Here is a 24,852-nt window from a genome sequence, read left to right as displayed (position 1 = left end):
ATTGAATGAACCAAAATAAATATGATGTTTCCTCCACCAAGTTACATGGAAGAGTTTCACCAGCTCCTTCTCACACACAGTCCGTACATTATCACTCACAGAGCGCAGAGACACAGACAGGTCATCAGTTCCACAGTCTCAGACAGCAGAAACAGATCCAGAGACACATTTTCAATCCATCAATCAAATGGAGCAGGAGAGACGCACGTTGTTTTCATGTCACCCCAACTCATTACCACTGACAGGTATATACACAAATCCCAGTCCAAATTCTCACCCACTATCAAATTATCAGTGTGTCAATCTTCTAATATTTGTCAGTTCCGAAGAAGGGTCACTGACCCGGAACGTTAACTCTGCTTCTCTTTCTACAGATGCTGCCAGACCTGCTGAGTGAATCCAGCATTTCTTGTTTTTGTTTCAGATTTCCAGCATCCGCAGTATTTTGCTTTTATCACAATAGAGCAACCTCAGCTACAAATTAAATACACATAGAACTGACACATGGTTGCTGTTTCAAAGTTACAGAAATAATCTCAATGAAGTGCTCCGAGATTCAAGTTAAATACCAGCCTAATATTTACACGGGTTTTGACTTTATTATCAGTATTAATTCCCATAATGTGTCCAGACATATACATTAGATACAAATCTCAAGTGCATCATCAGATTGCAGAGGTACAAACTCAGATTCCACTTTAAAACTCATCCGGATTGTGAAACTAAAAGATACAATATAAATTTGATTAGTATAGTTTGAGCTATAAATTACGTACCAGTCCTAAAACCTCATATAGTGTCAGATGGAAGATACTGTACAATTCCAGACTGAGCTCAATTTATATGCAAGTCCAAGATTCTCACTCAGAGTTGGACTGAATGGCACTGATCAAATTGATGAGTACAGCCTGACTTACACTTGCACATCGATCCTGTATCAGATTGTAGGATACATTATATTTCACTATTGTGTTCACATTGACAGATACTATTTAATACCAGGCAAAACCTCAAACAGGATTTATGTATCTACCTATCTGCTTAAAACCTACCACATCAGTGGCCTGTTGCGGTGCTGAATTTTTATGTAGAATAAATCCAGACTTGCACCAGTCCCAGTGACGGAAGGTTATGTAATGAATCTCACACTCTCACAGAGTACCAGACACTGACAGTTAGAGAGTGATTTTGAAACCCATGCTAGGTGCCAGATGCTGAAAGGTATAGGTTGATTACTGCACTCACTGACAGTACCTCAGCCTGAGTCATCTAAAGCAACCTAACACACAAATAGTAGCACTGAGAGATTGAGAAAGAGTCCAAAACTCAGAGTAACAGACACTGATAGACACAATCTGAAAACTGCATGCACATGGATACAGTATTGGCTAACTCACAAGAAACAGAGTGGGGATAATTGGGGAATTTTCAAATTGGCAAACTGTAACTAATGGAGTGCCACAGAGATCAGTGCTGGTGCCTCAATCTTTATGGTCTTTATTAATAACTTGCATGAAGGGACCGAGTGTAAATCCAAATTTATGGATGGTACAACGATAGGGAGGAAAGCAAGTTGTGAGAAGGACACAAAGTGTCTGCAAAGAGATATAGCTAGGTTAAATCAGTGGGAAAAAGTTTGGCAGATGGAGTATAATATGGGAAAATGTAAGATTGTCTACTTTGGCAGGAAGAATAGAAAAACAGAATATTACTAACATAGAGAGAGACTGCAGAATGCTGCTGTACCAAGGAATCTGTGTGTCCAGGTACATGAATTACAAAAAAGTTAGCATGCAGCTACAGCAAGTAATTAGGAAGGCAACTGGAATGTTGGCATTTTTAGAGAGGGGAATGGAGTTTAAAAGTAGGGAAGATTTGCTGTAACTGTACAGGGCATTAGTGACATCCCAACTAAAGTACTCCACACAGTTGTGGTCTCCTTACTTAAGGAGGGATATACTTGCATTGGAATCAGTTCAGAGAAGGTTCACTCGGCTGATACTTGGGAAGTTGGATTGTCTTAGGAGAAACAGTTGAGCAGGTTGGGCCCATATTCACTGGAGTTTAGAAGATTGAGAAGAGATCTTATTGAAACCTATAAGATTCTCAGTGGGCTGGACAGGTAGATGCTGAGAGGATGTTTCTCCTTGTGGGGGAATGTAGAATTAGGGGCCACAGTTTCAAGATAAGTGGCCCCCCATTCAAGAAGGAGATGAGGAGGAATTTCTTCGCTCAGAGGGTTGTTCATCTTTGGAATTCTGTTCTCCAGAGGACTGTGGAGGCTGGGGCATTGAATATATTCAAGGCTGTGATAGACAGATTTTTGATCTACAAGGGAGTCAATGGTCATGGGCGTAGGCAGGAAAGTGGAGTTAAGGCCACAATCAGAACAACCCCGATCTTATTGAATGGCAGAGCAGGCTCGATGGGCCAAATGGCCATCTCCTGCTCCTATTTTGTATCTTTTTATCTTCTTACACACACACACATACACACTCAACCAGTGTGTGGCAGTGGATCTAGAATTAATCCCACTTTCGTACAAAATACCAAAGACTGAAAGGTACAGAATAAATCCCACAGATACGTACAGTATGACTGACAGGTACAGAATGAATCCCATGCTCACACACAGCACCAGGGATTGAAAGATACATGTGATTCCCACCCTCACAGAACAATATCAGACTGAGTTACATAGAACATAGAACATAGAAAAATACAGCACAGAACAGGCCCTTCGGCCCACGATGTTGTGCCGATCCTTTGTCCTCTGTCAAGGACAATTTAATCTATACCCCATCATTCTCCTTTATCCATATACCTATCTAAAAGCCGTTTGAAAGTCCCTAAAGTTTCTGACTCAACAACTTCCCCAGGCAAGGCATTCCATGCCCCGACCACTCTCTGGGTAAAGAACCTTCCCCTGACATCCCCTTCCCCTGACATGATTTCCACATTCACATCGAGCACCACTGACTGCTAATTAATTCATCCCACAATCACACACACTACCAGAGGCCGACAGATACAGAGTGTATTGCACACTTTCACAAAGTTCCAGTGAGTGACAGGTACATCATCTCTATGGTATCAATTTGTTTTTTTAATGAAGAGTCTGGAACTTTCCAATTACCTTTGTGATCTCTGTTTTAACCCCATGGATTCTGGGTGATTCACTTTCACTGTTGGGATCTTTGTGTCTCTACTTAATGCCCTGTAAATTAATTACTGATCACTGACCCCATGTGCGCGTTCATTTTCGTTATTGTACTATTTCGTCAATAAGCTGACAGATCAGTTCTCAGTCACTTGTTTCCCTTGTTCAAGCTCGGCCTCAATAATAAGTACATTTACTAGAAACCCCGCTGTTGTAGGAAACCTCAGTCTCTCATTTCAACTCCTGACAGTAAAAATCTTCTCTCCGCTTTTGTCTCCCACAAATAGGTTCAATCTAGAATCAGTGATGCGGTATCTTCACAAAGATTGACCTGAAATGTGTCCGCTTCCAGAATGCTGTGAGAGACTTTCTGCTGCCGCTTACAGACTGTTTCAAAAAGGACGGAGAATAGTCCGAGATCAAAGCGCACATGGGCTCAGTGATCAGTAATTAATTTACGCCGCATTATTAAGTAGAGACACAAAGATCTCACAGACAGTGAAACTGAATCACCCAGAATCCATGGGGTTAAAAGAGATCAGAAAGGCAATTAGAAAGTTCCAGACTCTCCGTATAAAAAAACAAAACAAATTAAAACCAGAGATGATGATGTAGCTTTTTCAGAGAGATTGTGGGTGGCTCTTAAAAGAGCCGTTGTGTTTGGGATGTTTTTCAGTCCATTGTGTAGTTTTACTTGGAGCTGGTGTACTTGGTCACCGCCTTTGTCCCTTCCGACACGGCGTCTTTGGTCAGCTCCCCGGGCAGCAGCAGGCGCACGGCGGTCTGGATCTCCCGGGAGCTGATGGTTCTGCGCTTGTTGTAATGGGCCAGGCGGGAAGCCTCACCCGCGATGCGCCCGAAAATATCGTTCACAAACGAGTTCATGATGCTCATGGCCTTGGAGGAGATGCCGGTGTCGGGGTGAACCTGCTTCATCACTTTGTGGATGTAGATGGAGTAACTCTCCTTCCTCGACTTTCTCCGCCTCTTACCGCCCTTTGCTGATGGTTTACTCACAGTTTTCTTGGCGCCCTTCTAAGCAGCTGCTTTCTTCTTCTCCTCAACCATCTTCAGATTCAATTTCAGACACAGAAATAAACCAAACCCCTTCCGAGTGCGGATTAAATAGACAATCCCACAGCACTATGCTAATGAGGGATGGGGGAAAGTAAAGATTGTGATTGCGTGATTGGGAGTGATGTCACAATGATTTTATATTGTCATACAAAAATTGGTGTCCTTCACCATCCAATCACATTCAAACTTTGCAGCCAATCACAAACATTCGTACTGCAATCAGGAAGTCTGTTTCACAAAGACTCTCTCCAGCTGCAGTTTACATTGAAAGAGCCGCTCCCTGTGTCAAGCTCTCTGGAAATGTTCTGCATGTTGTTGAGAGGACGCTTATTGATGATTCTGTGTCGTTGTGAGTGTGCAATTAATTCCATTTCTTTTATTCTCTGCTCCTGTGTTTGATTGCGTTCTGTCATTCAGCAGTTCTCAGTCTCTGGTGCTGTATGGATTTATTCCGTATTTATTTATTTCGCGATATATTATAAATTGTCCCTAGTATAGGTAGGTGGTAGGGAAACACAGGGACAGGTGGGGATGCGGTAGGAATATGGGATTCGTGTAGGATTAGTATAAAATGGGTGGTTGATGGTCGGCACAGACTCGGTGGGCCGAAGGGCCTGTTTCAGTGCTGTATCTCTAAACTAAACTAAAACAAATAGCACTGAAACAGGCCCTTCGTCCCACCGAGTCTGTGCCGACCAACAATCACCCATTTATACCAACCCTGCAGTAATCCCAACCTACACTAGGGGCAATTTACAATGACCAATTTACCTATCAACGTGCAAGTATTTGGCGCTGGGAGGAAGCCGGAGCACCCGGCGAAAACCCACGCGGTCACAGGGAGAACTTGCAAACTCCGCACAGGCAGTACCAAGAATCGAACCCGGGTCCCTGAAGCTGTGAAGTTGCAGTGCTAACCACCGCACCACTGTATCTTTCAGACTCTGGTACTGTGTTTGAGTATGACATCCATTCTGTATCTGTCAGTCTCTGTTGCTGTGTTTGAGTGTGAGGAGTTGAGGCGGAGTGTTGCGGCGAGGAAGATGGAAAAGAGCGTTGGTGCGATGACACAGACTTAGTTGACCCCAGTTTGCATTGGGATTGGGTCAGTGGTAGGTCCGTTGGGAAGGATTTCAGCTTGCATGTCATCATGCAGTCGTTGGAGGTTGGTGACGAATTTTTCCGGCAGCCAAATTTGAGGAAGACGTTCCATAATCCCTCCTGGTTGGTAGAGTCGAAGGCCTTTGTAAGGTCAGAGAAGACCAGGTAGAAAGGTTGCTGCTGCTCCCTACATTTTCTTGGCATTGTCTTGCTGTGAAGATCATGTCCACTGTGTCTCTTGATGGACAGAATCTACATTGTGATTCCAGTGGGAGATCTTCAGCCACGAGGAGGAGACAGTTGAGAAGGACTCTTGTGATGACCTTCCCTGTAGTGAACAGCTGGGATACCCCTCTGTCATTACCACAGTCGGTCTTGTCACCATTTTTGGTGATGATCACAATGACAGCATCTCAGAGATCCCTGGCATGCTCTTGTCCTTCCAGCTGAGGGAAATGAGACCATGTATTTGTGTTAAGTGTTCTTCTCTGTCGTATTTTAGATTTTCAGAGGGAATTCCATCTCTGCCGGTGGCCTTCATTTTTTTTTTTACCTGTTAGATTGCCTTTTCAATTTCTGTTGGGCTGGGATTGTGCTGACGTCATGGTGGGTAACATGCTGTGGAATGTGGCACTTGCATCAAGGACTGAGATGCGATTGAGAAGATCTTCAAAGTGCTACTTCCAACGAGTGCTGACTGCCTCTCTGACCTTGATCAGTGTCACTCCATTCTTTGCTCTCAGTAGGGTAGGTCCTTGGTAATTTGGGCCATAAATGGTCTTGATGGTGCTGAAGAATCCACACATGTCGTGGCTGTCAGCAAGTTGCTGTATTTCCTGCACTCTTTCAGCCCATCAGCTGTTCTTTAGTTTGTGTAAGCAGATCTACTCTACAGGACGAGTGGGAAACTATTGAAACTACATTGCCAGCAGTCCTGAAGCAAGGCCACTCCAACATCTGTCATCGGGCTGCAATATGCTGACAATGCTTGCATATGCGCACACTCAGAGGCCAAGCTTCAAACCCTCATCGATGCATTCATGGAGGCGCATGAAAGAATTGGCTTGAAGCAAAACATCCGGAAATCTAAGGTCCTCTGCCAGCCTGCTCCCCGACACTGCCCCCGAGTATTAAGATCCACGGCGAGTCACTGGACAATGTGGATCACTGCTCATACCTTGGGAACCTCCTGTCACCAAGGGCAGATATCGACAATGACACTCAGGATCGCTTCCAGAAGGCCATGTGGCCCATAAATCCTGCTCTGCCATTCAATAAGATCATGCCTGTTCTGATTTAGGCCTTAATTCCACTTTCCTGCCTGTGCCCATTGACCAATGACTCCCTTGTACATCAAAAAATCTGTCTATCACAGCCTTGAACATATTCAATGACCCAGCCTCCACAGTCCTCTGGAGAACAGAATTCCAAAGATGAGCAACCCTCTGACAGAAGAAATTCCTCCTCATCTCTTTCTTGAATGGGAGACCACTTATCTTGAAACTGTGGCCCATAATTCTACATTCCCCCACAAGGAGAAACATCTTCCCAGCATCTACCTGTCCAGCCCACTGAGAATCTTATAGGTTTCAATAAGATCACCTCTCAATCTTCTAAACTCCAGTGAGTAGAGGCCCAATCTGCTCAACTTATTCTCACAAGTCAACCCTTCATCCCAGGAATCAGCCTAGTGAACATTATTTGAACTGATTCCAATACAAGTATATCCCTCCTTAAGTAAGGAGACCAAAACTGTTTGGAGTACTTTAGTTGGGATGCCACTAATGCCCTGTACAGTTACAGCAAAACTTCCCTACTTTTATACTCCATTCCCCTTGCGAAAAATTCCAACATTCCATTTGCATTCCTAATTACTTGCTATACCTTCATGCTAACGTTTCTGTAATTCATGTACCTGGCACCCAGATCCCTCAGTACAGCAGCATTCTGCAGTCTCTCTATGTAAGTAATATTCTGTTTTTCTATTCTTCCTGCCAAAGTAGACAATCTCACATTTTCCTATATTATACTCCATCTGCCAAACTTTTGCCCACTGACTTAACCTATCTATATCTCTTTGCAGACACTTTATGTTCTCCTCACGACTTTCTTTCCTACCTATCTTTGTACCACACATAAATTTGGCAACGGTACACTCAGTGCCTTCACGCAATTATTAATATAGACCATAAATAGTTGAGGCACCAGCACTGATCCCTGTGACATTCCATTAGTTACAGTTTTCCAATCTGAAAATGCCCCATTTGTCCCCACTCTCTGTTTCCTGTGAGTTAGCCAATCTTATATCCATGTGTGTGTAGTTTTCAGTTTGTATCTATCAGTGTCTGGTACTCTATGTGAGTTTTGGACTCTTTCTTACTCTCTCACTGCTATTTTTTGTGTGTTAGGTTGCTTTAGATGACTCAGGCTGAAGTACTGTGAGTGAGTGCAGTAATCAACCTATATCTTTCAGCATCTGGCACTGAGCATGTGTTTCAGCATCACTATCTATCTGTCAGTATCTGGTACTCTGTGTGAGTGTGGGATTCATTATATAATCCTCCGTCCCTGGGACTGATGGCAAGTCTGGATTTATTCTTAATAAAATGTCAGCACAGCAACAGGCCATTGATGTGGTAGGTTTTAAGCAGACAATATATTTGAGGTTTTGCTTAGTATTAAATATCTGTCACTGTGAACACAATAGTGAAAGATAATGTATCCTACAATCTGATACAGGATTGGTGTGCAAGTGTAACTCAGGCTGTACTAATCAATTTGATCAGTGCCATTCAGTCTGAGTGAGTATCTTGGACTTGCATGTAAAATGAGCTCAGTCTGGAATTGTACAGTATCTTCCATCTGACACTATGAGGTTTTAGGACTGGTATGTAATTTATAGCTCAGACTATACTGATCAAATTTATAATGTATCTTTTAGTTTCACAATCCGGATGAGTTTTAAACTGGAATCTGAGTTTGGATCTCAGGTTATACTATATTTCAGAATCTCTCAATCTGATTATGGACTTGAGTCTAATGTATATGTCTGGAAACATGATGGGAATTAATACTGATAATAAACTCATAACCTGTGTAAATATTGGGCTGGTATTTAACTTGAATCTCAGAGTACATTATTGAGGTTAATTCTGTAACTTTGAAACAGGAACCACGTGTCAGTTCTCTGTGTGTTTAATTTGTAGCTGAGGTTGCACTATTGTGGGATTGACACACTGATAATTTGATTGTGGGTGAGATGTTGGACTGGGATTTATGTATCTACCTGTCAGTGGTAATGAGTTGGGGTGACATAGAAACAACGTCTGTCTTTCCTGCTCTATTTGATTGATGGATTGAAAATGTGTCTCTGGAACTATTTCTGCTGTCTGAGACTGTGGAACTGATGACCTGTCTGTGTCTCTGCGCTCTGTGAGTGATAATGTACGTATTGTGTGTGAGAAGGATCTGGTGGCACTCTTCCTTGTAACTTGGGTGGAGGAAATAGCCCATTTATTCTGGTTCATTCAATCATTTGCCTGTTTGAACAAAAGTATGTTTGTAACTAAAATACAGGTGAGATCAAAGATATAGAGTTTTAATGAATTTAATCTCTCAAATAATAATCATTATGGATACCCGCAAAAGAACCACCGCAACACAACTATTGTCAGTGTTTCACTCCGCTACAATAAGTTTCTTCCCATTCTGTCTCCATCCCCTTGTCCACACACAACCGGAGAATGGCCTCTCCACTCACTCCATGTTCTGAGACCAGTTTCAGATCCACTCCGCCTCCTACAAACAGCCCCCGCCTGCCCCTGAACTTGCCCCGGACTCGATGCTGATCTCTGAGTCTATCTGCGGACATGCTCCCAAAGCGATGTCCTGCTGGAAGGAGGCTGTTGTTTGCTCCCTTCCCCCGGGACCGGGATCTCTCCATTCGCGGCTGTTTTAAACCATCTTCTTCCGCTCACAGGCAGTGCTGGGGGAGGGGAGCGCAGGCCCAGATTTCTGCAGCACATCAGCCAGAAACGTGGAAAACTTCAGGCACAGAATGAGTCCATTCGGCCCATCATGTCCGCGCCAGCGGAATGAGAGTGATATAGCCTGTTCCCACAGTTTGTTGTTATTGGACAGTGAAGTGTGGAAACAGAATCGGACAGTCAGGATGTGGGGAGTTACACAAAGAGAATCTATTATAGGCACCAGGTGAGAAGTGTGAAGGACATATTTTAAACAGCGGCTGTTTGGTTTCATTTGAACGGTTAGACCATGGGAGCGGGAACAGGAAATCTGACCTGTGTAAAAGTCCCTGTTCCGTCGGTCAGTCCCGTTCATGGCCCAGTGGATTGTTTCTGGGTGTTATTTAATTGTTGTAAAATGGCCAAAGCCCCTGGTATGCAGTAGCTGGGGGCTGCAGGACTGCAGTGGAATCAGACACTGACTCTGTTTGTGTTGCTGGCTTTCCTTTGTGATTGTTCACAATGATTATTCATTGAAAAATTGTTTTGGTCTCTCTTGTAACTTCCACCACATCTCTTCCTGAATTATAATTAATACTTTTTCTTTCTACAGACAATACTTGAGGAAGCTGAATAAATGTAGTGATTCCTCGACACAAGGGGAAGTGCAGCCAGCTCCTCACACACAGTAAGTACAGTATCACTCACAGAGAGCAGAGACATCAGTTCCACAATCACCGACAGCAGAAGTAGTCAGAACACAAAAACACACAAAATAGGAGCAGGAGTAGATCATGTGGCCCGTGGAGCCTGCTCCGCCATTCAGTACCATTGTGGATGATCTTAGGCTTCAATTCCACTTTCCCACCTGCTCGCCCTGATTCTCTGAGAGATCAAAAATCTGTCTATCGCAGCTTTGAATGTATTCAATGATGGAGCATCCACAATCCTCTGGAGTAGAAAATTCCAAAGATTCACAACCCTTTGAGTGAAGTAATTTCTCCTCATCTCAGTCCTAAATGATCAGCCCCTTATCGTGGGACTGTGTCCCCATGTTTTAGATTGTCTGACCAGCAGAAACAATCTCTCAGTGTCTCCCCTATCCAGCCCCTTTGGAATTTTGTATGTTTCAATGAGATCACCTCTCATTCTTCTAAACTCCTGAGTATAGGCCCAATTTACTCAGCCTCTCATCATAGGACAATCCCCTCATCCCAGGGACTAATTTAGTGAACATTTGCTGCACCGCCTCCAATGCACATATATCCTTTCTTAAGTGTGCAGACCAAAACTTCACACTGTATTCCAGATGTGGTCTCACCGAAATCCTGTACAATTGTAGCAAACTTCTTTATTCCTGTATTCTAATCCCCTCGCAATAAAGGCCAACACGCCATTTGCCTTCCTAATTGCTTGTTGTACCTGCATGCTAACTTTCTGTATTCCTTGTACAAGAACACTCAATTCTCTTTGAACACCAACAGTTACAAGTTTCACACCTTTTATCAAATATTCTACTTTTCTATTCTTATGACCAAAGTGAAGAACTTCACACTTCCCTACATTATACTCCATCTACCATCTTCTTGCCCACTCACTGAACTTGTCTATATCTCTTTGCAGCCTCTCTATGTCCTCCCACAGCTTCCCTTTCCACCTACCTTTGTATCATCAGCAAACTTAGATACATTACTCTCTGTCTCTTCATCTAAGTCATTAATTTAGATTGTAAATAGCTGAGACCCCAGCACTTATCCTTGCAACACTCCATTATTCACTGCCTGCCAATCTGTTTATACCCACTCTTTGCTTCCTGTCCATTAACCAATCCTCTATCCATGCTAATATATTACCCACAATTCCATGAGTCCCTTATCTTCTCTATTAACCTTTTATGTAGCACCTTATTGAATGCCTTTTGGAAATCCAGGAATATGACTAGTTTCCCTTTACCCTGCTAGTTACATCCTCAAAAAACTCTCATAAATTTGTCAAACAAGATTTCCCTTCAGGAAAATCATGTTGACTTGTTTGAATGCTTTTCTCAATGCATTGTTCAGACTTCCTGCATTTTCCCAAGGACTGATATTAGGCTAACTGGCCTGTAGTTCACAGTTTTCTCTCTCCCTCCTTTCCTGAAAGGCAGTGTAACATTTGCCAACTTCCAATCTGATGGAAATTTTCTGACCCCTCCCACACCCACTGCAATATTACAGGGAACGGGGGTGGGGAGAAACAGCCTGTCTGCCCCAGGCCAACCAAGGCCCTTAATTGGCCAATGAACAGCCACTTATGGGCCTCCTCTCTCTGCTGCAGGTATTTTATCCTCGGTTGGGTTGGGGGCGGGGAGGCAGTGTGGCAAAGGCACCAAGAACCCTGCCTGATAAAACCAGGCATCTTTCTTGCGGGCTGCGGGGGGGTCCTCCTGATTAGGCACCCTGTTCCCCATGGAGGGCCACCCTCAAAGCTCCAACCGCCCCCATTGGGCACCCCCGGACCCTGTACCTGACCCCCCATTGCCTCAGACTTAAAGGTAACATTATATATTCTATCAGAACAGACTGAATGACAAATAACATAGCACTCCACAAAACTATAGTGTTAGAGTGAAAGATATTGTCTCAGTTATTTATTGCAGCCTGAGCTACACATTATATGCCAATCTAAAATCACATACAGTTTCAGACTGAGATACAGTATTTATTCCATAAATGCAAAATGAGCTATATGTTCCACAGGAGTTCATACTATTGAACAAGCCTGGGCTCTTTTCTCTAAGTGGTCACCTAATAGAAGCATTGCATAATATGAAGGGTTTCGTTAGGGTAGAGGTAGAGATGTTTCCCACTTGTGGTGGAGTCCAAAGCTGTCGATATGAAATAGTCAGTAATAAATTAAATAAATAACTCAGGGGAATCTTCTTTACCCTGCTTTGACAGCACTTGAGCTGCTGAACATTGTTACATTTAACATCAAGCTAAATGATTAAATGCGGCAGAAACAATTTGAGAGATTTGCTGATGGGATTAGATGAAGTAGGGTTGGAGTAACCTCATTGGAACTACCAGCACTTGGGCAGAAAAGCTTGTCTCTGTGCTGTAAATACTATGTAATTTTGTGTAGAGTGAATCCAGAATGACAAACTAACCCAGAGATTAATGGCTACTGAATGCATAACACACACAGGCAGTACCAGAGACTGACAGATACTGAACAAAACCCACACTCACAGATAGTACCAGAGACTGACAGATGCTGAACATAACTCACACTCACAGGAAGTACCAGAGACTGACAGATACTGAACAAAACCCACACTCACAGGCAGTACCAGAGACTGACAGATACTGAACATAACCTACACTCACAGGCAGTATCAGAGAATGACAGATACTGAACAAAACCCACACTCACAGGCAGTACCAGAGACTGACATATACTGAACAAAACCCACACTCACAGGAAGTACCAGAGACTGACAGATACTGAACAAAACCCACACTCACAGGCAGTACCAGAGACTGACAGATACTGAACATAACCTACACTCACAGGCAGTGCCAGAGACTGACAGACATTGAAAATAACCTACACTCACAGGCAGTACCAGAGACTGACAGATACTGAACATAACCTACACTCACAGGAAGTACCAGAGACTGACAGATACTGAACAAAACCCACACTCACAGGCAGTACCAGAGACTGACAGATAGTGAACAAAACCCACACTCACAGGCAGTACCAGACACTGACAGATACTGAACATAACCTACACTCACAGGCAGTGCCAGAGACTGACAGACATTGAACATAACCTACACTCACAGGCAGTACCAGAAACTGAAAATATTGAACAAAAAGTACACATGCGGACACTACCTGAGACTGACAGATACTGAACAAAATACACACTCACAGGCAGTACCAGAGACTGACAGATGTTATGTCCATCCCAAATTCACAACAGAAAAAATAACTGAGAGATCCAACAGAAATCCAACACTTACATATAATACCAGTGACTTAAAGGTACAGAATTAATCGCACTCTCAAATATAGTGCATGTGACTGGGATACAGAATGAGTCTATACTGACACATACTACCAGGGAATGACAGATACAGAATGAATCACACAGTCACATACAGCAACAGGGACATTTTGGCACAGTATGAATCTGACAGTCGTGTACAGAAACAGAGGCTGACAGATATCAAATGAAACCCACACACACATACAGTGACACTGAGAGCTATAACATATATGCCACATTCATATATAGTACCAGAGATTGACAGATGCAGAATGAATTCCACACACACAAACAGTTCCAGAGCCTTATACATTCAGAGTGAATATGACACTTTGTACCAGAGACTGACCAATGCAGCATGAATCCCACACTCCCACTCAGTAATAGAGACTGACAGATAGCCACAAGTAAAGAATGATTCTCATTCTCATGCACAGGACAACAGACTGATTTGCCACAATGGTGTCTCTAATCTTTGGGCAAACTCAGTGTGATAACAACTCATCTCCATTCCCAGTATTTCTAAATCCCACCTGTCCTCCATAATCTGAACAATTATTGCATGTCGTGTTGACTGTCTGATCTGTAAACTGCACTGGATCACAGATTGCTGACATTTGCTAGCTGAAAGTGAGAACTGCAAAATAGAAGCAGAAATTGGCACAGCCTGTCAGGGTTAATAAACAGGTAATGTGAGGTAATAAACTTTGTAATAAACTCATATTGCTTCACATTTTTATACTGAAAATAAAAGTAATCAATTCTTAATAAAAATGTTTACTACATTGATCTGATATTTGTAAATGTGCCCTGTTATATATTACACTACATTGAGCAGTATTTCTGTCTAAGTTTTCAGGATACTATTTGCATTACTTCAAATAAAGAAAACATAACGACACAAAGAACTGAGCACAATGCTGAAAGTTTCACAGCAAACAGTCAAAAGGGAAAGAGATAACATATAGAAAGAAAAAAAGCTAAAATACTCTAAACACTCAGCCAGTCCGGAAACAACTGTGGAGAAGAGAAGCTCGGGTTAATGGTCCAGTTCTGTGACCCTTCTATAGACCTGAAACATTGCTCCTCCCTTCCTCTCTCCACAGATACTGCTGGAACTGCTGAGTGTTTCCAGAATCTTCTGTTATTCAGATTTCGAGCGGCTGCAGTATTTCTCTTTTTGAAGAATAAAACAATCCCTGGGAGGGAATGAAAGTTTACATAAGAAATAAGAGCAGGAGTGGCCACTCTGCCCATCTAAATAGTTCCACCATTCAATAATATAACAGCTGTTCTCCAACCTCAACTCCATCTTACCACACTGGCACAGCCCCCTTGATTCCCTTAATATCCAAAAACCTATCGATTTCTCTTGAATATACACAATGATTGAGCATCCAGAGCACTCTGGGATAGAGAATTCCAAAGATTCATAACCCTTTGACTGAAAAGAAAATCTCCTCTTCTCAGTCAAATATGACCAAGCCCTTTATACTGAGACTGTAACCCTTCATTCTAGATTGCCCAGCTAGAGGAAACATCCTCCCAGCATTTACCATGTCAAGCCACTGAGCATTTTATCTGCCAGTGAGATTACCTCTCACTCTACTGAGTTCTGGGGAATAGAGGCCTAGTCTATTCAATCTCTTCTCATAGGACAATCCCCTCATCCTAGGAAGCAGCCTAGTGGCACGTCTCTGTACTCCCTCTAAGGAAAGTATATCCTTCCTTAGATAAGGGGACCAAAACTGCACAGCACTCCAAGTGTGATCTCACGCTGTATAATTGCAATAAATACTCATACTCTAATCTCTTTGCAATAAAGACAAACATATCATTTGCTTTCCTAATTGGTTGAGTACCTGCACGTTAACTTTCTGTGATTCCTGGACAAGGACACTCGGGTCCCTCTGAATGTAAACATTTCCCATTCTCTCACTAATTTCAAAAATGTTCTGTATTGCTGTTTTAGATTAGAGATACAGCACTGAAACAGGCCCTTCGGCCCACCGAGTCTGTGCCGAACATCAACCACCCATTTATACTAATCCTGCACTAATCCCATATTCCTACCAAACATCCCCACCTGTCCCTATATTTCCCTCCCACCTACCTAATCTAGTGACAATTTATAATGGCCAATTTACCAATCAACCTGCAAGTCTTTTGGCTTGTGGGAGGAAACCGGAGCACCCGGAGAAAACCCACACATGCACAGGGAGAACTTGCAAACTCCACACAGGCAGTACCCGGAATCGAACCCGGGTCCTTGGAGCTGTGAGTCTGCGGTGCTCACCGCTGCGCCGCCCTGCCAAAGTGTGTAACTGTACACTTCTCCCCATTATATTCCATCTCTCACATTCTTGCCCACATACTTAGTCTGTCTAAATCCCTTTTCTCCCCCTTTGCATCCTCCTCACAGTTTACTTTGCCACCTCACTTTATATCATTGGCAAACATGGATAACATGACATTCAGTCACCTCATCTAAGTCATTGATGCAGAATGGAAATAACTGAGTCCCGAGCACCAATCCTTGCAGTATCCAACTACTTACAGCTTTCCTGCCGAAAATGACTCGGTTATTCCTACTCTCTGTTTTTTGTCTGTTAACTACTACTCAATCTATACTAATATATTATCCCCAAATTGCATGGGACCTACATTGGTGTAATAACCACTTGTTTGATAACTTATTGAATGCTTTTTGAAAATCCAAACAGACTACATCCACTGGTTCCCCTTATCTACCCTGGCAGTTACAACATCAACATATTCTAATAATTTATCATTGACAATTTCCTTTTAATAAATCCATGTTGACTCTGCCCAACCATATTCTGATATTCCACATCACCCTTTACCATGTCTGTAATAATAGATTGTAGCATATTCCCCATTGCTGATGTCAGGCAAACTGGCCTCTAGTTCTTTGCTTTCTCTCTCCTTCCTTTCTCGAATAGTGTCGATATGTTTGTTTCCCTCCAATTCACAGCTTCCAGAATCCAGGAATTGGTTCTTATAAGGAACGGGAATAGCTGTGGAAAAATGAATCTGAGTAATTCTATTCTGAGTCCACTGTATGATTCAGGTCAAATAATAATTATCAATAAAAAGGAGTAAAATCAGAGTTCAATTGAACTTTAATTTGAAGGAAATCAGCGTTGGAAATATGTTTATTCAAATTATACACTTCTTGCTTTGGGAAACAAAATTCCTTCGAGACAGCACCCAACTCAGTTCCTATCTTTCAGTTTACCATCTGAGGAATTTAAGGAACGCCAAACTGTAATGGCTGGGAATCAAACACGGGCACAGCTGCTTGGAAGGTCATTGACCTGAAACATTAACTCTGTTCTCTCTCCACAGATGCTGCCTGACCTGCTGAGTATTTCCAGCATTTTCTGTTTTTATTCCAGCTGTTTGGAAGGCAGCTATGCTCATTGCTCTAACAGCATCGCTCACATGGAGCAATGCATTGAGTCTTTCTGTGGATTTTGGGACTGGGCCGCTGTCTTTTGGTCTCTGATGCTATAATCACAGCCAATAAAATACTCAGCTCAGTTCCAGGTGTTTAAAACTGGTGAACTGAAAGGCGACATGATGTGTCAGGATGTTTCTGAACAGCAATTATCACAATTTTGCAACACAGAAAGAGTTCATTTGAACAATTGTGCTGCTCTTTGAACGATCTATCCAATCAGTCCCACCTCCCTGTCATTTTCACATTGCCCTGTAATTTCCCCATCAAATAATGATCCAATTCCCTCAGGAAAGTTATTATTGAATCTGTTTTCACCTCCCTTTTCAAGCAGTACATTTCTGATCATCAGAACGCGTGTTAAAATATCACCTCATCTTCCCCTGATTCTTTTAACAATTCTGCGTCCATTGGTTACAGACCCTTCTGCCAGTGGGAACAGTTCCTCTTCAACCCATTAGAATGTAGAACACAACTATTAAATATTACATTAACATCTCTGCACCAAGAAGAACGACCCTAGATTTGCTACAAAAACAAGAAAAGCTGGAATCACTCAGCAGGTCTGGCAGTATCTGTGGAAAGAGAAGCAGAGTTAACATTTCGGGTCAGTGACCCTTCTTCGGAACTGACAAATATTAGAAAAGTCACAGATTATAAGCAAGTGAGGTGGGGGTGGGGTAAGAGATAACAAAGGAGAAGGTGCAGATTGGACCAGGCCACATAGCTGACCAAAAGGTCACGGAGCAAAGGCAAACAATATGTTAATGGTGTGTTGAAAGACAAAGCATTAGTGCAGATTAGGTGTGAATATACTGAATATTGAACAGCAGCAAGTGCAAACCTGAAAAAAAACCTGAAAAAAACAGTGGGTAAGCAAACTGAACAAACTAAGATGAAATGAAATAAATGCAAAAAAAGATAGTAAAAAATGTAAAAAAAGAATGTATAAAAAAGGAAGAAAAAATAACTAAAAATGAAAGTAAAATGGGGGGCTGTCATGCTCTGAAATTATTGAACTAAATGTTCAGTCCGGCAGGCTGTAGTGTGCCTAATCGGTAGATGAGATGCTGTTCCTCGAGCTTGCGTTGATGTTCACTGGAACACTGCAGCAATCCCAGGACAGAGATGTGAGCATGAGGGCAGGGGGGAGTGTTGAAATGGCAAGCAACTGGAAGCTCAGAGTCCTGCTTGCGGACTGAGCAGAGATGTTCCGCAAAGCGGTCACCCAGTCTGCGCTTGGTCTCCCCAATGTAGAGGAGACCACACTGTGAACAGCGAATACAGTGTACTACATTGAAAGAAGTACAAGTAAATCGCTGCTTCACCTGAAAGGAGTGTTTGGGGCCTGGGATAGTGATGAGAGGGGAGGTAAATGAGCAGGTATTACACCTCCTGCGATTGCAGGGGAAGGTGCCCTGGGACGGGGACGAGGTGGTGGAGGTAATGGAGGAGTGGACCAGGGTGTCGCGGAGGGAACGATCCCTTCGGAATGCTGACAGGGGAAGGGAGGGGAAGATGCGACTGGTAGTGGCATCACGCTGGAGGTGGCGAAAATGGCGGAGGGTGATCCTTTGGATATGGAGGCTGGTGGGATGAAAAGTGAGGACAAGGGGAACCCTGTCACGGTTCTGGGAGGGAGGGGAAGGGGTGAGGGTAGAGGTGCGGGGAATGGGTCGGACACGGTTGAGGGCCCTGTCATCCACAGTGGGGGGAAATCCTCGGTTGAGGAAAAAGGAGGTCATATCAGAAGCACCGTCATGGAGGGTAGCATCATCAGAGCAGATGCGTCGGAGATGGAGAAACTGGGAGAATGGAATGGAGTCCTTACAGGAGGTAGGTAGGGTGTGAAGAAGTGTAGTCGAGGTAGCTTTGCTATCCTTTCACGCATCTCTAGTGCCATTCTAGTCAATCTCCTCTGCACTCTCTCTCAGGCCTTGATATCCCTGCTAAAATGTGGAACCTAGAATTAGACACAATGCTCCAGCTGAGGCCGATAACCAGTGAGATTTATAAAGGTTCAACATAAACTCCTTGTTTGTGACCCGTATTCCTATTTCTGGTTTCTAACCCAGTGTCGGCTCTGAGCTGTTGAAACTGCCTGAATAAATATTTCCGCCCAACAAAGCGCTCAACTTAAAGGCCGGAATGTGAGAAGCTGCTGAGAATAAGAGACCCTCGCAGCCAGGCGTCATTTCCCGGTGGAGTTTTCAATAGAAACTGGGGCTGGAGAGAGTCTTTGGGAAATGTAATTCCTGAATGCAGTGAGAGAGTTTGTGATTGGTTGCAGATATAAAACTATTGTGACATCACTGCCAATCACCCAATCACAATCTTTACTTTCTCCCATCCCTCATTAGCATAGAGCTGTGGGATTGTCTATTTAATCCGCACTCGGAAGGGGTTTGGTTTATTTCTGTATCTGAAACTGAAAATGGTAAGGTCCCCCCATCAGGCTCCCAGTGGAGCCATCATCCACCCTCCCTCCAGCTTCGCTATCGGGGGAAGTCGAGGCTTCTTGGTCTACGCTGGGCAGCCCAGAGTTTGCCGCACCTGTGGCAAATCTGGTCACATGCCAGCCAACTGCAGCACGGTTGTTTGCAAGAACTGCAAGGAGGAAGGCCATCAGACCAAGGACTGTAAGCAGACTAAGTGTTGCAACTTGTGCGGTGCGGCAGGCCATCTCTACAAGACCTGCCCCAAACGTTGCCTCAGCTATGCTCAGGCGGCAAGGTCCAAGGAAAGGCCGGGAGAAGGTTCGACGAAGGCGTCCGCTGTTCGAAAGGAGACCAGCAACCTTCTTCGCAGTGAGGAACTTCAACCTGAGAAGGAAGAGGAGGCAGCTGAAACCAACGACCCAGCACCTACCCAGCGCCCGGAAACCCCTCCTCCACAGACAGAATCAATGGAGGAGGAGGCAGCAGATGGACAAACAGGTCAGTGGCAAGTGGTCCAGAGGAAAACCACAAAGAAAAAACATCCCAAAGCCACCACCCAAACCAGTGGCAAGAGGAGGCTCTCTTCTGAATCAGACTGCAACAACTCCTCTTCGCTGGACGGGGAAATGCTGGAACGACAGCCCCTTCAAAAGAGGCGGCAGAATTCCGAGATGGATGATAAGGCATCCCAGCCCCCGGGCACTGGAAGCTGTGATGGGCCCGGTGTGCCCCAACCCCAATGACTCACACGTAACGACGTGGCCAACGCATCTCAGCTCCGGGACAGCGGGAGCAAAGACACGTCTGGCGCTGTGATGTTTTCGAGGAGGAACAGATGGAAGCAGCTGAGGACAACCCAATGCTCTCTGCCTACAAGACCCCCCCCGATGTCACCCGAGCGGCACAAACCCTGCATGAAAAATCAGGAGGGGTTTCTGAGCCCAACCAACGTGAAACTGCTTGCGCACACGATGGGTATGCAGGAACATCCCGAAGGACTGGGACCAGCGAGGACAAATGGTATGGGAAGCAACAACTAATTTTTAGTAAAGAATGGGTGTAAGAATTGCTTCCATTAATGTGCGTAGCATTAAATCTACTACGCGATGTGTTTCAACCTTGGATTACCTTGCCAAGGTCAAAGCTGACCTACTGTTTCTGCAGGAGTGTGGAATACCACACCTCAGCACATACAGGCAGTCGTCGCGATGGTGGTCCCACGGGCCATCGATCTGGTCGGGGGGTAATGACTGCCGCTCCTCCGGCCTGGGTATTCTGCTGTGGGGAGGTAACTTCACCATCTCCGTAGTTAAGGAGGTGGTGGGCGGCCGCCTCCTCGTAGCAGACGTGATGTACAACAACGCTCCGCTCCGGTTGATTAACGTGTCCGCCCCGGGACAACGCTGCGAGCGGCTGACCGTCTTCCAGCAGCTCCCACTGCTGCTGGCGACGTCCAGGCCGGTCATCCTAGGCGGTGACTTCAACTGCATCATCGATGCGGCTGGACGATCCGGCAGTGACGACAGCAAACTGGACGCTCCGTCCAGATTCCGAGTAGAAACAGTTAAGGATGCCAAACTGCACGACGTCTTCAGCAAACCTGCAGACGGAGCGCAGCGCAGATACACATGGTCAAGATCGGACGGGTCTACCCGTTCCAGGATTGACTTCCTGTTTGTGTCCCGTGCTGTCACGGTCGGATCCACCGACGTCAAGCCGGTGTTCTTCTCCGACCACTGCCTCTTACTGGCCGACTGTCACTTACAGGACGACCAGCGGGTTGGCAGAGGGACGTGGAAGCTCAATGCGACACTGCTGACCCCAGAGAACGTTGAGGAACTCAAAAGGGATTACAATGGTTGGAGGACCGTGAAACCCCTCTTTGAGTCTCCAGTTCACTGGTGGGAAGCGATTAAGGAGAACATCAAGAGGTTCTTCATCCACAAAGGTGTTCAGAAGGCGAGAGAGAGACAGAGGGAACTGTCCCGACTCCAGAAAACTATGCAAAATCTACTCCGGTTGCAGTCAATGGCGGTCGAGGTCAAGGAGGACCTCCAAGAGGTGAAGAGCCAGCAGGCCTCGCTCTTTGCCAAGGAGGCCTCCAAGATCATCTTCCGGTCCACAGTCCGCTCCATCGAGCAGGATGAGACGTGCTCGCGTTACTTCTTCCAAAAGGTACACAGAGAGAGCTCTGTTATCAGCAGCCTGAAGGAAGAAGATGGCTCGGTAACGTCTTCGCAGTCCGACATACTAAGGATCAGCAAATCCTTTTATGCTGGGCTGTATGACGCGAAGCTCACAGACAGCAGAGCCTCCCAGTCCTTCCTGTCATCTATCACAGAGGTCCTAGATGACAGCAGGAGGGAGAGACTGGACAAGCCGCTAACTCTGGACGAGCTCACAAAGGCCGTCGAGTCTTTCGAGACGAGTAAAACCCCCGGGAGCGACGGCTTACCGGTCGAGTTGTACTCGGCCCTGTGGGACTGGGTCGGCCCGGACCTGCTGGAGGTATACGAGAGTATGCTCCTGGCCGGCAGCATGTCAGAGACCATGAGAAAAGGCATCATCACCCTCATTTACAAGCAGAAGGAGGAGAGGGCAGAAATCAGAAATTGGCGGCCCATCTCACTGCTTAATGTTGATTACAAGATTCTGTCCAAAGTCATCGCCAGTCGAGTCAAGTCTGCTCTGGAGTTGGTGATTCACCCCGATCAGACCTGTACTGTACCCGGCAGGAAGATCTCTGATAGCCTCGCGCTACTCAGGGATACGATCGCCTACGTACGGGACAGGAGGGTTACACCTGCCTCATCAGCCTGGACCAGGAGAAGGCTTTTGACAGGATATCGCACACCGACATGATGGACGTGCTTTCCAAAATGGGGTTTGGGGAGGGAATCTGCAATTGGATCCAACTGCTCTACACAAACATCAGTAGCGCAGTGTCAATCAACGGGTGGGAATCTGAAAGTTTCCCGATCAAATCTGGAGTCAGACAGGGTTGTCCTCTCTCCCCTGTCTTGTTTATTTGCTGTATTGAACCCTTTGCTGAGTCTATTAGGAAGGAAGCGAGCATAAGAGGGGTGACAATCCCAGGCAGCGGAGGCACTCAGGTCAAAACCTCCCTGGACATGGATGACGTCGCCATCTTCTGCTCGGATCCGCTGTCCGCGCGGACTGATGAGCATCTGTGACCAGTTCGAACTGGCCTCGGGAGCCAAAGTTAACCACGGCAAGAGCGAGGCCATGTTCTTTGGCAACTGGGCTGACCGATCCTTTGTCCCCTTCACCGTCAGGTCTGACTACCTGAAGGTGCTGGGGATATGGTTCGGAAGGGCCGGGGCGTGCACCAAAACCTGGGAGGAGCGAGGAGCCAAGGTACGACAAAAGTTGGGCATGTGGGGGCAGCGATCTCTCTCCATTGTGGGTAAGAAGCTGGTCATCAGGTGCGAGGCGCTCACGTTGTTGCTCTACGTGGCGCAGGTCTGGCCCATACCCCACTCCTGCGCCGTGGCAGTCACCCGAGCCATTTTCCGCTTCGTCTGGGGATCTAAAATGGACCGGGTCCGGAGGGACACGATGTTCAAATCTCTGGACATGGGCGGGAAAAATGTACCCAACATCGCCCTCATCCTGATGACCACCTTCGTGTACGGCTGCATCAAGCTATGTGTAGATCCCCAGTACGCAAACTCCAAGTGTCACTACGTGCTGAGGTTCTATCTGTCCCCGGTGTTGCGAAGGATGGGCCTGGTCACATTGCCGCGGAACGCTCCGTGCAGTTGGGCGGCGCCGTACCACCTATCCTTCGTGGAGCAATTTCTGCGGAAAAACACCTTTGACCACTGGTCCATCAGGCAGTGGTCTGCACGGAATGTCCTCAAGGCCCTACGGGAAAAGGAAACGGTGGATCCTGTCGGATGGTTCCCCGAGCAGACCGTCAAAGTCATTTGGCGGAATGCCTCATCACCAGAACTTTCAAACAAGCACCAAGACGTAGCTTGGCTGGTGGTGAGAAGGGCCCTCCCCGTCAGATCCTTCATGCACACCCGAAGTCTCGCCCCCTCCGCACAGTGCCCCCGCGTTGGCTGTGGTGGGGAAGAGACGGTCGCCCACCTCCTCCTGGAATGTGCCTTTGCAAAGCAGGTGTGGAAAGAGATGCAGTGGTTTTTGTCAAGGTTCATCCCAAGCAGCTCTGTAACACAGGAGTCTGTGCTCTACGGGCTGTTCCCAGGGACGCACACCGAGCCAAGCATCAACTGCTGCTGGAGGACTATCAATTCGGTGAAAGACGCCCTTTGGTCTGCCCGAAACTTGCTGGTCTTCCAGCGCAAAGAGTTGTCCACCACCGAATGTTGCAGACTGGCACATTCCAAGGTCCAGGACTACGTGCTGAGGGACGCACTAAAGCTTGGGGCAGCCGCAGCAAAGGCTCAATGGGGAAAGACCACAGTGTAAGGTTCCCCCACCAAGCTGGACTGAGGGGCTGGAACCATGGGAAACCCCTCGAACTGTATCGGGAAAATTTTCATTTGCTGTAAATGTAAAAATGTAATTGGCATGACAAATGTGCAATGGAAGGGTTGTGAAGCAACTCGTGATTGTATTGAAGGAAACTGATCTCCCTTGCAATGTTTGTATTTTTTGGTGCTGTTTGAAACTGTTTGGCAATGTATTTTTAACAGATTTTTATGAATAAAGTATATTTTGGAAATAAAAAAGAGAAGAAAGTAGCTCCTAAGAAAGGCGCCAAGAAAACCTTAAATAAATCGTCAACAAAGGGCGGAAAGAAGCGGAGGAAGGAGAGTTACTCCATCTACATCTACAAAGTGATGAAGCAGGTTCATCCCGACACCGGCATCTCCTCCAAGGCCATGAGCATTATGAACTCGTTTGTGAACGATGCTTTCGAGCGCATCGCGGGTGAGGCTTCCCGCCTGGCCCATTACAACAACCATCAGCTCTGGGTGATCCAGACCGCCGTGCGCCTGCTGCTGCCCGGGGAGCTGGCCAAGCACGCCGTGTCGGAAGGGACAAAGGCGGTGACCAAGTACACCAGCTCCAAGTAAAACTGCACAATGGACTGAAAAACATCCCAAACACAACGGCTCTTTTAAGAGCCACCGACAATCTCTGAAAAAGCTGCATCCGACATCTTTATGAAATCACTTTAAGACGATGTATAATATAATAACGATCCCACTGCTGTGTTTGTATCTCCTGTTATTAACCGAACACGAACCCATAATCTGATCACCTGCCTTCACTTTTTTTGCTTAAAGCTGCTCTTATTCTGGTTTTTCACAGCCCCTGTATGACCGCATTAACAGCTGATTTCAGCGGTAAGGATTAGACCTTAATCCCTTCACTGATTAATCATTTTATTAACAGCAACTCTCCGCAGTGTAACAGCCTGGGATGGGATTATTACAGAGCAAGTTTAGGGCCGTTTGAAGACTTGATCCGGCTCCCTCTTTTCAGAGAAGGACACTGGGCTCTGATTGAAAACTAAACTGAGTATTTCACTTCAGGCCAATGCAGGCCCCACCCGGGACAGTTTGAAAGCGATTGTCGAATGAGTCACAATTTAAATA

General features: G+C 45.4%; 2 protein-coding genes across 2 annotated transcripts; one reads left to right on the top strand and one right to left on the bottom strand.

Moving 5' to 3' along the window:
* Window positions 1-3,850: 3,850 nt before the first annotated feature.
* LOC137363015 (histone H2B-like) lies at window positions 3,851-20,486 on the bottom strand. The gene is made up of 3 exons (XM_068027135.1): window positions 20,453-20,486; window positions 16,262-16,377; window positions 3,851-4,189 (listed from the first exon to the last, which is right to left on the bottom strand). The coding sequence occupies exons 1-3, from the start codon at window positions 20,484-20,486 to the stop codon at window positions 3,851-3,853; spliced, it is 489 nt and encodes a 162-aa protein (XP_067883236.1).
* A 122-nt stretch (window positions 20,487-20,608) lies between these two features.
* Window positions 20,609-24,327, top strand: LOC137363014 (histone H2B 1/2-like). The gene is made up of 2 exons (XM_068027134.1): window positions 20,609-20,876; window positions 23,960-24,327. The coding sequence occupies exons 1-2, from the start codon at window positions 20,609-20,611 to the stop codon at window positions 24,325-24,327; spliced, it is 636 nt and encodes a 211-aa protein (XP_067883235.1).
* The last annotated feature ends 525 nt before the right edge of the window (window positions 24,328-24,852 follow it).

The sequence above is a fragment of the Heterodontus francisci genome, unplaced genomic scaffold (assembly GCF_036365525.1).
Source record: "Heterodontus francisci isolate sHetFra1 unplaced genomic scaffold, sHetFra1.hap1 HAP1_SCAFFOLD_51_2, whole genome shotgun sequence".
In the NCBI taxonomy this organism is placed as follows: Eukaryota; Metazoa; Chordata; class Chondrichthyes; order Heterodontiformes; family Heterodontidae; genus Heterodontus; species Heterodontus francisci.
The sequence above is the reverse complement of the archived record's forward strand: the minus strand, read 5'-3'. Positions and strand labels throughout refer to the sequence as shown.

What these genes read in the sequence shown, in the direction of transcription:
- LOC137363014 (XM_068027134.1), top strand. Translation starts at nt 20,609, where the DNA reads ATGTACAACAACGCTCCGCTCCGGTTGATTAACGTGTCCGCCCCGGGA. An exon ending in ACCTGCAGACGGAGCGCAGC is followed by an intron (nt 20,877 to 23,959) that starts GCAGATACACAT and finishes TTATGAATAAAG; the next exon opens with TATATTTTGGAAATAAAAAA.
- LOC137363015 (XM_068027135.1), bottom strand. Translation starts at nt 20,486, where the DNA reads ATGGCCCGTGGGACCACCATCGCGACGACTGCCT. An exon ending in CACCATCGCGACGACTGCCT is followed by an intron (nt 16,378 to 20,452) that starts GTATGTGCTGAG and finishes ATTTTTCCACAG; the next exon opens with CTATTCCCGTTCCTTATAAG. An exon ending in GAGAAAGCAAAGAACTAGAG is followed by an intron (nt 4,190 to 16,261) that starts GCCAGTTTGCCT and finishes GCTTAGAAGGGC; the next exon opens with GCCAAGAAAACTGTGAGTAA.